Here is a 13,434-nt window from a genome sequence, read left to right as displayed (position 1 = left end):
ATATCTATTTAACAGTTTTAATCTTATTTTCACAACAGCCCTTGTATCACAAATAATACTTACATCAGATAGCTGTCTTCAGTTTGTCTATGTACACTGTGTCTGTCCCTACCAAAGAAATCATCAATAAATACAGATCCAACTGTTTAGTCTGATTTATTAGGTCATTTATACTTAGTGATGAGACGTAATGCTGTAGAGTTCCAGCTTCCCCTGACTTCTGGATATCCTTTCAAATTTCAGTTACATCTAGCTGCCACTTGGTGTCGCCAATGTGTCATGTTGACTGCATTAAACATACACTAGCAATTTTCAGTTGCAACCTTTCTCCAATGTCTTAACTTCATAGGACTGTGGAAAGTGTCCACTAAAAATGTAAATGTAGTATTTGTCATCATCTTGGTCCACAGGAAGTCAACCACACAGATAACTGACGCATTAAAAGTGACATTTATTCAACACTAAATGCTTTCTGTACAGTTTCATAACAACAAAACCCCAAGGCTGCAGCTCTACATCACATAGAAATAAGCATAAGGATCTGTATCAAAGCCATGTCGTATGAGTTTAACTGATAAGGTAAACAGTTCAGATTGCCGGGCCAGACTGAAATACATATTAGCTCTTTCGTTTGACAATCAGTGGTTAGATTATAAACATTTGAATTATCCTGACATGCTCTTTCCCCAGCATATAAAACAGAAACACCACCGTTGCATTATTCATTCCTTGTTTCATACGTCTGGGACTTCAAACAATGATGGGAACGTCCTCTGGGTTTTATTAGTTATGTTTCTAAAAGTGCACCTGCATACAACATTCTTTGATATAGTTTTGACACCCACAAAATAACATCTTACACCTTATGAATAATTTTCTAAAAAGAAAGAAAACATTTCCCTTCCCAAACTGTCAATTAAATCTTAAGGCAAAACCCCCACCTGGAAATGGAATTTAAGCTATTTTTATGCTTTTAGATAACTGGATCCAAATGTCTGAGTGGAATCATTACCAGCTGAAGTCCAGACAGGCGAGACGCTGAGCTTTTCCTGACAGTGAACAGGACTCTGACTAAGGAGTCAGGGGGAAAAAAGGTCAAGTTGTAACATCTAAAGGATTTTTAAAGGACATGAACCAGAAAATGTGCTTACACACCCATAAAAACCCTCCTAGTTGCTCACCGTTCAAAGTCATCGTCCCCTCACTGCTAACTGAGACGCTCCTGGTTGGGGGGGGGGGGTTAGGGAGGGAGGGTTGGTCACTTGACATTTCACCTGGTTTCTAACTACAGCTTATTACTGTTTTTGGATTGTCTAAGATCACGTCTGTAAACTTAAATTCCATTTTCAAGGGTGGATGGTTTTCCCTGATTTAATGTACAGCCAAAAAAAAAACCAAAAAAACAACATTTAACAAGCAAAATCATAACTTCTGACACATGGATACAATTTTGGTGTGTTCCACTGACACTGCACTTGAATTAGATAAAAACATCTGAATCACAAGCATGTTATGTTTTAATATGACGACGCCCTTACAAGAAGAAAAAGCTTCTAGCCACCTTGAAGAAGCAGACGACACTGCCGCCTCCTGGCTAGAATCAGGGCAACAACTACTTAAAGCCAACAGGTGAGCGAGTTATGTGGTCATGTGTGTATCAGCATTGTCATTCACATCCTAATGACAACCGTTGAAGTGTTTGTGGTATCTAATAACAGCCTATAAGAATCACAACAAACCCATGGAAGTGAGATTAGTGCGGATTACAAAGTATGTTGCATGCTTATGGCAAGTCTACAGAGTGCTGTATTAACTAATACCTGTTGGCTTTCGGGGCCAAGTGTCGCCAACTCCGACAATACTCACCCTATTTATTGACCTCGAGAGCAGATGCATGCTCGTATGCTACCATCAAATGATATAAGGCATTACTTATACATTACAGACAGAGATGTAAATAGCACTTAACATTCGCCACTAATGAGTACATTGAGGGACTAATTTCTGTTAACCGTTTTCCGTTAATAAAGTTTCAAACAAAATAAAACAAAGTGATAGAATTCCTGAATATTTTGCTGACGGTCGCCTTCATCTATTCTTCAACTCTTCCCATTGATTTCTGGATTTCTGGCTGCTTGTGTTGGTCATGTCCAGTTCTTCCACATCCATCGTCTTGAATTCTGGCTGTAGGAAGGTGTAAAAACCACGTCAAAAATACACTGTCATCTATTACATACTCAACTCTCAACTACAGCCATTGTTGATGCTCTGTAGTAATAATTAATGTGTGTATTGAAGGTTCTGTGAGGACAGTGTGTTGGAAACTTTACAGGTCTCCTCTGGTTGATGAGTAAGAATTCTTTTATCTCCTGCCTTTTATGAAGTGGCAGGTTTGATGTTGTCCCTGTCAGCTGATAATCAGACTATGACAGGTGGTTAAGATGCTGTAGTTAACTTTTGCATCAGTGCGGTACCTTTAAAATTTAAATACAGCCACGACAAGTAATGTGAAATATGTGTTTATTAGTATTATAGTCTTTTCTCAATTTATTTTGTTTATATGTCGCACAGAGCCATCAATAAATAAGTGACATATGATGTTTAGATGTTGTCGGAGTACTTAGACATTTGAACCAGTTTGATACGGACTCAAAGGGTTGCCAGACAGTGATGGTGACACCGGCTTATTTAATTTAAAAAAAGATCAAAACTAGCAGTATGTGACCCTTGCTGTAATTAAGTAAGGTCAAAAATGTATGTGTTTCTCTTGCTTTCATCTCATCACTCACAGTAAATGGGAGAATTTTGTGCAACATGAAACATGGCTTAGATGATGAGTATGACCTGTATAACACAACATACCTCTAATAGATGAAGAGTACCCTTGTGCGGGGAAGAGTGGCGTAGGTGGGATCGGCAAGTTTACGCACTCTGGAGTAATTAACAAAGCCTCTAATGAACAGCATGAAGCCTGGAGTCCAAAGAAAAGGGGCCAGGATGAACAAACATTACGACACAACAAAAATAATCAACAATCATGAGAAATGTGTTTGCTTTTAAAATGATGTGTGTCACTTACCCAGAGCCAGGAACACCCACCACAACCAGTACTGGCCATCAAAGTAACCGGGGAAGTAGGTAGAAAACTAGTAGAAATACACAATAATAGCTGTGAGGACCAGTACGCTAATTGCATTCAATAAAACCACAAGATATAATCCTATAAAGCAAGAGTGGTGCACATTCAGTAAATAACTCACCCTGACAATAAGAACCCATTTGATGAGCGACAGGCCAAAGCCAGAGATGGCCCCGTATCGACCAGCGGCAGATGTGGTCAAACAGAACGACAGGAAGAAGCCAATCCAGTTGAAGAGGAATGCCACTGATGACAGAAAGACAATCATTCATTTTAAAAACACGATTTGGTGTAATAGAATTTATAAATATAAAATAGAAATTTAGAAATTCAATTTAGAAATAAAAACCATGACGTGGACGACTTTGCATCGATTAACAAAAGTCAAGAATCGATTATTTAAATGTTAATAACTGAACGGACTACAAAGGCCGAGAGATTCCCACCCCTACAGTCAACTATTATTACAGTTCAAACACCATCTGGTACATCAGGTTACCAGATTAATGATTACGAGCCTACGCTACACAAGTGAAACTGAAAGTCAGTTTCCTCTGTTGAAATGCTGAAAGAGTTCTTACTGAAGAAGGTGAGCATGAAGATGCCATCATTTCCTATTCGCAGCTGGTCAGCATCTTCAAAGTCGTCCCTGGCCACAAAGTCTTCCTCCTGCACCAAGAAATATGCAAACATATTACAAACTCTGTTTTGTTTGAACATGTGACGTGTTAATACATGACGAGGCTCGCAGTATGTAGGAATATTTCTACATGATGTTTGAATATGAGACAGACGTACCGTGACTCTTCCAGCGACGAGGGGGATGGCAGCCTCTGCTTTGCTCCTCTCAGCTTCATCGTAGGAGGGCAGAGTGGTGGCCACGCTGTAGGACGGAGGGTTAGGAAATCTTCCTCCATCTTCCTTGTATTCAAAGAAAGCTGTGGACGGAACAGAGGTTTTTAAAATTAACTCCTCTGAATGTAAGAAACAAACTCCTGAACATGGCTGACCGCAGTACAAAAGTGCTGATTTATCACATAGGTTTCACAAGGCCAAACAAACCTGATTAAGACTTTTAAATGGAGCATTTTGCAACCACAGCGTGTGCCTTTTTAGTGTCAATTCTGATAAACATTACACATTTGAGCAGAAAGCACAGAGGAATAAAAGACAAGCCTGTACTAAAAGTAATCTCACCTAAAGAGGCACATTTTTTGTAATTTTGGAGCATATCTATAGTAGGGATATAGAGTTGTCAAGTTTTAGCTTCCTGAGGGCACGCTGTGTGCCCTTTGACAGACAATGTAACAGATACAAGTCACTCTGATGAGCTGATACAGGCATTTTTTTTGTTTAAAAAACTGCTTTCACTTCCTTCAGAGAGAAAAGAAGCAACAGATGATTTTTTTTTTTTTTTTTTTTTTTAAAGAAGACTGGAATGAAAGTCATCAGTGCTCTTTGTGTCCATTACAGTTTATATTCTATCTCATGCAAGCCAAGACTCATCTGGGTCATTTGGCTGCTATCCAGAATCCGCCTCTGTGTTGTTGAAACACAAACAGCACTGAACCAGATGCATGGAATCACCCAGGAAAAGCTCAAAGCTACACCCACTTATGCAACGAGTTGACCTTTGCCCTCTTAAGAAGAGAGATTAGAAACATCAGACCTTTCTAAATGGTCTTGCATACAAGCTGTTCCCGTCTGTTATTTATTCTAAAGCAAACACATTAGACCATGGGATCGACACAAATATACACAGTTACTTAAGTGCTGCATTTTCATAAGGAATCTCACAAATCTATTCATTTTTCATATTAATCTGATCGCTATAGTTACGTTTTGTTTTGCAGATTAAGGCTTTAATAGTAGTCAATAGTATATGCGGTTAATAGCATACAAGTCACAGCTATATACATATGATTTACATATTTTGCAAGAATAATGTGAAACTGTGGAAAGAATTGCTCCTTTTGTTCCCTAAATATATGTTACTGCAGCTACCTCTACACTCTTCCTGCTTGTGGATACAGACTTCTAATGGAGGATTAATATGTAGCAGCAGTGATACTTATGGATTTAACTATTTCTCCCACTTCTAAATGTTTTCACTGAGATGTCTGACTGTATGTGACGGTACTGTGGAGCTTCCTAACCTGCATTTGCTGCAGCGATACTGCTGTAGGGGGGAGGTGCATCCTGGGCTGGACCCTCTTGAGATGGCTGGGCCGGCTCCTCCTCATTCACCAGCTGAATACATGTTAGAAATTGAAATCACAACATGTTACAGGGTGTTCAGAGAGCTTTCATTTTGGCTATGTGGAAGTTTTCTACACACATGGGAAGAAAAGAAATACACAAGAGTGACATTAATATAAAGTTGTCTTTTTGCAAATCATGCTCGGATTCATTTAGTGTTTCCTATCTGGCAATTATGTACTTAGCTTTTTTTTTTTTTTTTTAAGGATGGGGATCAGATTTTTCTTTTTGTCTTTTTTATTTGGTGTGTTTTTGTGTATGATGACCAAGGATCATAAAATGTTTTAAAAAGGAATCTAAATAGGGAAACTACCTTATAGCATTGACACAAATAACCTCCAAATGTAATACAGACACATTGACGGTTTTAAAAGGAAAATAATGCAGATTACTGAGTAACAAAAGCAGAGGCACTGATGTTGCACTTCTGTAATGTACTGTGCAACAAGTGGTCATGACAAATGGATATTATATTAATATTACTTTTCCAAATAGCAAGGATTATCTGCATTTGTTGATTGATTAGTTATAAGTTATAAGTTATAAGTTATAACACAGCAACTTGTTATACACCAGTAAAACTAAATGGCTAAATGGCTACAGCTGAAATCGAAACTTCACACATCATATCCATGTTAATAAATGAGCATGTTTTACGTTAGCATTTTCTTTAGTATCCTGTTGTGTCAGTGGAGTTTGATGTTGGACACATTTCAAAGCATGAACATTCATATCAGAGCCACCCTCAGCTGACTGCTGTTCAGGCCGGCCAACACTGGCTTCAGATAACCAACTAGTTGCTACACAGGCTACACAAGCTACAAATAATATATACAGAATTTATAATCACACCTATAATGGTTTACATCAGTGTTAGTAATGTCTTTAGATGTAAGCTGTAGATATGTATCGTCAGCTGAGGCCCAGTGTGTTGAGCTGGTTGTTTTCCTCTCACTGACAGGGTAATGTTGACTGGTGATGTTAGCTCAATGGGCAGCAGCTGGTAACCCTGGATTAGCGACACTCTCGCGATCCGCTTTTACAACATCCTTGTCTCGCTGTTTCAGGGTGTGACGACGCTGTGTTATGCTCTGGTCAGGTTTAGACACAAAAAACACTTGGCTATGGTCTGGGTTGCAAATGACACTTGATATTTAGAGTGGGTTAAAGTTACCAATCCCTTGTAAGGCGACCATTCTCGCGAGAGTATTGCAAATCTAGGGTTACCATTACCACGAAGACTCGGTGGTATTAGCTGCGTTTTACCGAAACAGCAAACTGTTACCTCTTACCTCTTGATATCTGACGTTGCTGTTTTGTTCTGCCATGGTGGAAGACGAGCTGTGTTTTTATAACGTCCTCTCTCCCGCTTCAGCTGTGAAGATGTGTCGCGTAAAAACAAATATCGCCGACGAAGTAGCAAAGGTAACGTTGCCTCTAGTCGGCCATCTCCTTCCGTCTCTCCCTGTACTAACTGGGTCTGACGATATGTTCAGGTGCCGTCGAAATTTTTGCTTGCGTGTAGGTTTGCGCATCATAAAGCAGAACAAATTGGAAAATATGAGTGTGAATTCGGAGTCACATTATCCTACAAACTGAAATATCTTTACCTATGCGGTATTATAACGAAATAGCTCATCAGCAAAAACAAACACTGGAACAAGTAACCGTACAAATATTACAATTTTAAAATAGGTATTCTATTTTAGATTCACAATTTTCCAAGTCTGTTTTAAAACAATAGCCAGGTGCCCAAATGAACATCGAAATTTCTTGCTGTTATCATTCCTCCTGTTCATATTGACCATTAAAAGATCCTTCACATATTTGGATGTTGAAGTTTACAAGGAACACCTAAACGCAACACGCATTGTTCCGTGTTGTCATGTGACAGAGGAGCCACCACTATCTCAAACACACCACACACAAGATACACATTTAAAGTACTTTATTACAAAGGACAAATGAGAAACAAGGCCTGGCAATCACCCGAAAGCCTGCAATATATCAGCACCTGATCATTTCTACAAGAAATCAAACCCAATATGCCCCCCCCCCAAAAAAAAAAACAACAACTAAGGAATCATTAGAGTATTAATTTCTTTTCTGAAATGCCACGTAAATCAACAAAGTCTGGAGACAACTCTTCACTTCTTGGATCCTGATGGAGGTTCCACCAGCTTGTTATGCACGTGCATCATCCCTGCAGAAAGAGCAACAATCAACATGTTCTTGTGATTCATGCATGCCTTGCAAATATCTTTATGTCACAAAGGTTGCAGTTTACTGTGACTGGAATTTACTTTGGGATTTAATCTCACCTTTGAAGTACTTCACTGTTTTGACCCGCAGTTCCAGGGTGGCGTCTTCGTCACATACAAAAACAGTCTGTGGGTGCTGCTGGAACGCAGACACTGTCCACATGTGATTCACGCCTTCCTCTATAGCTTTGTATAAAGCAAAGGCCTTGTGTGCTCCAGTGATGAGAATCAACACCTGAAAAGAAAATGAAAATGTTATATGTGGCCTCTGTGACTGAGTGAAAGCAATGCTGTAGCAATAATACATTTACTTGACAGAAATTATGCTAAAATTCAGTATATTTTTTATATTAGTGCAGAAACATAAAGCAACAAAAAAAACAGGTTAACACTCATATAAACTTCTAACCTCTTTTGCATCCATGACAGTGCCCACTCCTACAGTCAGCGCCATGGTGGGCACCTTTGACAGATCCCCATCAAAGAATCGGGCGTTAGCCATGATAGTGTCCTTTGCCAGGGTCTTCACCCTGGTCCTGGAAACCAGGCTTGAACCAGGTTCGTTAAAGGCAATGTGGCCATCCGGTCCAATACCTGCCATGACAAGAGGAGCAGAATGAATTTTACTGAGAACAAGGATGAGCTCAATTTTAAATGTGTAGTTGGTTGCAGTATATTCATTATTAGTGCTGTGACCTCCTGACCTCCGACAAAGAGCTGGATGCCTCCAGCGGCTGTAATCTTCTCCTCAAAGGCGACGCATTCTGCTTCCAGGTCGGCAGCGTTGCCATCTAGGATGTGTGTGTTCTCTGCCTTTATGTCTATGTGCTTGAAGAAGTTATTCCACATGAAGGAGTGGTAGCTCTCAGGGTGATCTCTGGCAATTCCTACACAGGATTTTATGACAGCTCAGCAGTATAAGATGTATGATTTCCGCAATTCATCAATGTGTCACAATTTCAAGGATTCAAGGATGTTTATTATCATTCAAGCCATGTAGCAATATGAAAGAGATCAAAACACAGTACTCAGGTCCCGGTACTGTATGTGCCGAGAAGGACTTACCTACATATTCGTCCATGTTGAAAGTCTTGACATACTGGAATGAGATTTCTCCCTTCTTGTAGTACTCAATCAGTTTTTTGTAGCATCCCAAAGGAGTGCTTCCTAAAGACAAGTGGAAAAAAAAGCTTATTACTGTAAAAAAAGAAAAAAGGGGGGGGGGGGAACAAACACAGTTCCCTTTCTTGAGCACTGTACTATTTTAGGTTGCAGTACTTGCATCTTCCCTTGGTTATATTGTTCAACATTCCAGAGAAAAAAATGAGTCCTTTATATATTTATGATGAGTGATGGCTATGTTATATTTATGCAGAGTAAAAACAAAACATGTAATGCCCTTGAACTGTACTGAATGTATTCCTGTAGTTATTTCCACCACTAGCATGCAGAAGCGGCAACATCTGTATCAGCTGCCCCCCCCCCTTTCTACTTACCCGTGGGGAGTCCCAGGGTGAAGTATCTGTCCGGACTAGGTTTAAACTGTAAAACCTTGTTTCTAATGTACTTTGCAGCCCATTCGCTTGCCTGGTCGTAGTCATTGAGGATGATCAGCTTCATGTTCCTGAACAAAAAGAAAAACGTAGAAAAGAGGAACGGGTTGCTTGTCTGACGGCGCTCAGCCTCAAACTGCTTCAGGACAAAACACACCTTAATCAGACTTTAGACTCATCAAGACAGTGCGGGAGTTTTATCATCCAGCTACAGTAAAATGAGATCACTGTAAATGCAAACAAAGAACAAGACTTTCACTGATTTAACCGTGCACTGCGACCAAAACTTTAACAGTAGATGAAACGGAAAGAAAAGTTATTCCATCCAACCAGGACTGACTGAGGCGTTTAAGAGCAGTCTGCACGGGTCATGTGACTCCTGCTGCTGCTGGACTTTTTTACTTTTCCTGTTTTCATGGAAACATTTTTATCACCTTTTATTGTGCACATGTTCATACACAGAAGTCTAAACAAATACAGGGATACAAGAAAACAAAAAATTATAAAAGAGGACAAAAAAACCCCAAACAATTACCTTTGTTTTATATGTAACGGAAGCCGAGAGTGGACGCGTTTGCATTTTCTTTAACGCCCTTATCTGCAGATCACGAGTTATTCATGTCGTTATCTGGAGAAGATGAGCTTTGTTAACTCAAGATAATCAGATCAGAATAAAATGGTCTTCTCTTTTTGATTACTTATCATGTTTATCAGATCAGGAGTGTCATCACTATAGAGATGGAGAAGCAAACAGTGAATCATATGAAGTAGTAATAGTAGTGGTGATATGGCCATTGTTTTAATCAATCAACTTTTACCTATGCTATATAGGTAAAAGTTGCCAAATCATTGCAAAAGTTATCTTATGGCACTTTTCAAATAGAGTAGCGTAAGAGTCCATATACATATTTAATAATCAGCCATCAATTAAAAGAAAACAACAAAAATATTGACTTAAAAGGTGTAGGATTAAGTTATAAGCTTATTATACCTGTCCCTACCTTCTAATAGGCAACGCTTTCACTATGATTTAAGCCAAAGATTCTTAACCATAGGGCCGCGGCCCAAACTTGGGCCGCCAGCGCCCCCTAGAGGGCCGCGAAAAACTTTCAGTTTTGCACCTGTGGGCCCCAAGGGCCGCGGGACTTTGTAGATTATCAAGTGAAGACAGAGATATGTTATGCATGAGACAATGCCACCAGGGGGCGACCGTCACTATACAAGTCAATGGAGAATTCACCAACTTCTCACTTGATTTCTAACCTCAGTAAACGTTTTGAAAATGTGTTTATGGTCTCAATCGCTAGTTTAAAGCCTTCTTCAATGCAGTATGGTGTTCATTTGTGAAATTTTGGCCTCTCTGATTTTATATTTGACGATAAAGCAGGCTACGTGGCTACGTTGTGATTGACAGGTTGATTGACCAATGTCCTTGAGATCCATCCCTCGCAACCAATCGCAGCCTCCCCGCTCCGCCGTTGGTCCCGCCCATACGTCCGTCCATGACTCCGCCTCATGCCCATATAAGTAGAATCCGTGTTTTTATTTTTCCCAGCATGCACCTGAAATTTTCAAGATGGCGCTGCCTAGATTCGATTCTATTGGCTTCCGAGCAGCAGTCCACAAACCAATGGGTGACGTCACGGATGTTACGTCCATTTCTTATACAGTCTATGGCGGCGGCAAATATGGATAAGTTTTTAAAAAGAAAACATGACGACGAACATCCTGGCCCCTCCACCCAAAAGACAAAGTTTTTGCGGAAATACAATGCCGACTTCATTAAATACGGTTTCGTAAATGGAGGAACAGAGGCAGTGCCTAAAGCCCAGTGTGTGGAGTGTGGGCTAATGCTGTCCAACGAAGCCCTCAAGCCCTCAAAGCTACAGCGGCATCTAGAGACCAAGCACCCGATGCTCGTGGGAAAGCCGGTGGATTATTTTAAGAGGAAGGAGAGTGGACTGCAGATGCAGAAAAGGTCTGTTGTGTCACTGACGAGCAACTCTAAATGTGCATTGAAAGCGAGCTACCTCGTAGCCAGACGTGTTGCACAGACTAAGAAGGCATTCACCATAGCAGAGGAGTTGGTTCTGCCTGCCGCTGTTGATATGTGCCGTGAGATGATCGGAGAGGCCGCTGCAAAAAAGCTGCTGACCATCCCACTCTCAAACGACACTGTGAGTCACCGTATCGCAGACATGGCCTCAGACATACAGCATCAACTTATGGAAAGAATAAAAAGTAGCCCTTTTTTTTCTTTGCAACTAGACGAGTCCACGGATGTCACGAATGCTGCACTGCTGCTAGTTTTTGTTCGCTATCGCTGGGACAGTAGTTTGCACGAAGACATACTGTTTTGTGGAGAGCTACCAACACGCACTACGGCTCAGGAATGTTTCCGCTGCATGGATAACTACTTCACTGAGAACGGCCTGGACTGGCAGAACTGCGTCGGGGTGTGCAGCGACGGTGCAGCATCAATGACTGGCAGGCATCATGGTGTCATTAGACAGATACTTGATCGTGCACCAGAAGCTAAATGGACACACTGTTTTCTCCACCGCGAAAGCCTTGCAGCAAAAAAGATGTCACCAGATCTCCACCAGGTGATGGATGTAGGTGTGAAAACCATAAACTTTATTAAAAACAATGCAGTGAACTCCAGATGTTTTGCCAGGCTTTGTGAGGACATAGAAGCAGATCATGTCCAGCTGCTATACCACAGTGAAGTGAGATGGCTCTCAAGAGGACTGGTCCTCAATCGTTTGTTTGAACTGAGGAATGAGGTCTTCTCTTTTCTCACTGAGAAAAAATCTCATCTTGCACATTACTATGCTGACACAATGTTCACAGCAAAACTTGCCTACCTCTGTGACATTTTTTCACTGCTGAACCAACTGAACACCTCACTTCAAGGAAGAAACAGCAACATATTTTTTGTTGCAGACAAAGTTGAAGCTTTCAAGAGGAAACTTGCTTTGTGGACCAAGAGGGCCCAGGAAAAGAGGATGGACATGTTTCCACTTTTGTCTGACATTTTGGAAAACTCCCCTCATGTCAATATCAGTGACTCCGTCTCCCAGCACCTCTCACAACTGGCAGAGAAATTTGGTGACTACTTTCCTGAGGATCCCAGAGAGGGAAACATGTGGATTTTGGACCCATTTGCAGTGGATCCCACTGCAAGTGATGTTGCTTTGCCCTCACACCTGGAATCCCAGCTTCTGGAAGTTTCCACTGACAGCACTTTAAAGCTGCAGCAGGGCAAACTGGACCTGGGCTCCTTCTGGATTGCAGTCTCAAAGGAGTACCCATGTCTTGCACTGAGGGCTGTGAAACTCCTGCTCCCATTCACAACTACATACCTCTGTGAATCAGGGTTCTCCATTGTGGCCACAACTAAGACCAAAGCCCGAAACAGACTCAGAGCAACACTGGAGGCTACTCTGAGAGTGAGCCTTTCTCCCATTCCGCCCAGACTGGATCTGATTATGTCTCAGAGGCAGGCCCAAGTGTCTCATTAAGAGGTGAAGATAAAAAGGGAGTTGTTGTTCATTGTTCATTGTTGTTATTATTTGTGTCATTGTTCATTTGTCACAGATATAAAGATTCTTCTGTCATGAAAAAATGGAGACTGCTGAAGCAATTTTCAAATGGCTTTGCAGATTAAGGCTATAGTTTCATTTGCACTTTATTTCAATTTTATTTACAGTTTATTTATTTAATTTAAAAATAGATTTATATTATTTGAATGCATTTATTTTATCACTTTTGTTTATTGATTTTTTTATTGATTTTGTTTATTGATTTTTTTTATTAATTTAAAGTGAAATCCTAATATTGGTCTTTTTTTAGAATTATTATTAAAAAGCCTGACTTGATTCTTGAAAATGTTCTTGTGATGCTCCTGATTTGGTCCAGGAATTATCAGCCTGTTCAGTGTTATGATACAGTATGTGTTACATACACATGTTTAATAAAAGTCTTTGTGATAATCCCATTTTATCATTTCATTTCATTTTACAAGGTTTTTGCTTGTTAAACAGTAAGTGGATTTGGTTTATTATTGAATACAAATTAAACCGAGAGTGAGGTCAGTTAAACCTATACAGTGTTAATATTTAGTGGGCCCCGGGCCACTTTGTACTTTAAAAATTGGGCCTCAAGGTCAAAAAGGTTAAGAACCCCTGATTTAAGCTATACAAAAACAATATAGAAACAA

The 13,434-nt window shown here is 40.2% G+C and overlaps 2 protein-coding genes across 2 annotated transcripts; both read right to left on the bottom strand.

Annotated features, from left to right (window-relative positions):
• Positions 1-429: 429 nt before the first annotated feature.
• Positions 430-6,867, bottom strand: LOC128362668 (NEDD4 family-interacting protein 1-like). The gene is made up of 8 exons (XM_053323511.1): positions 6,691-6,867; positions 5,296-5,389; positions 3,938-4,077; positions 3,721-3,808; positions 3,261-3,385; positions 3,080-3,146; positions 2,863-2,971; positions 430-2,184 (listed from the first exon to the last, which is right to left on the bottom strand). Exons 1-7 carry the CDS (start codon positions 6,724-6,726, stop codon positions 2,865-2,867), a joined length of 657 nt encoding a protein of 218 aa, XP_053179486.1. The 5' UTR covers positions 6,727-6,867; the 3' UTR covers positions 430-2,184; positions 2,863-2,864.
• A 611-nt stretch (positions 6,868-7,478) lies between these two features.
• gnpda1 (glucosamine-6-phosphate deaminase 1) lies at positions 7,479-9,562 on the bottom strand. Its single transcript, XM_053323508.1, has 6 exons — positions 9,156-9,562; positions 8,725-8,826; positions 8,364-8,546; positions 8,069-8,253; positions 7,720-7,894; positions 7,479-7,601 (listed from the first exon to the last, which is right to left on the bottom strand). The coding sequence occupies exons 1-6, from the start codon at positions 9,277-9,279 to the stop codon at positions 7,546-7,548; spliced, it is 825 nt and encodes a 274-aa protein (XP_053179483.1). The 5' UTR covers positions 9,280-9,562; the 3' UTR covers positions 7,479-7,545.
• Between the last annotated feature and the right edge of the window lie 3,872 nt (positions 9,563-13,434).

Source organism: Scomber japonicus, chromosome 8, assembly GCF_027409825.1.
Source record: "Scomber japonicus isolate fScoJap1 chromosome 8, fScoJap1.pri, whole genome shotgun sequence".
Lineage (NCBI taxonomy): Eukaryota > Metazoa > Chordata > Actinopteri > Scombriformes > Scombridae > Scomber > Scomber japonicus.
The sequence above is the reverse complement of the archived record's forward strand: the minus strand, read 5'-3'. Positions and strand labels throughout refer to the sequence as shown.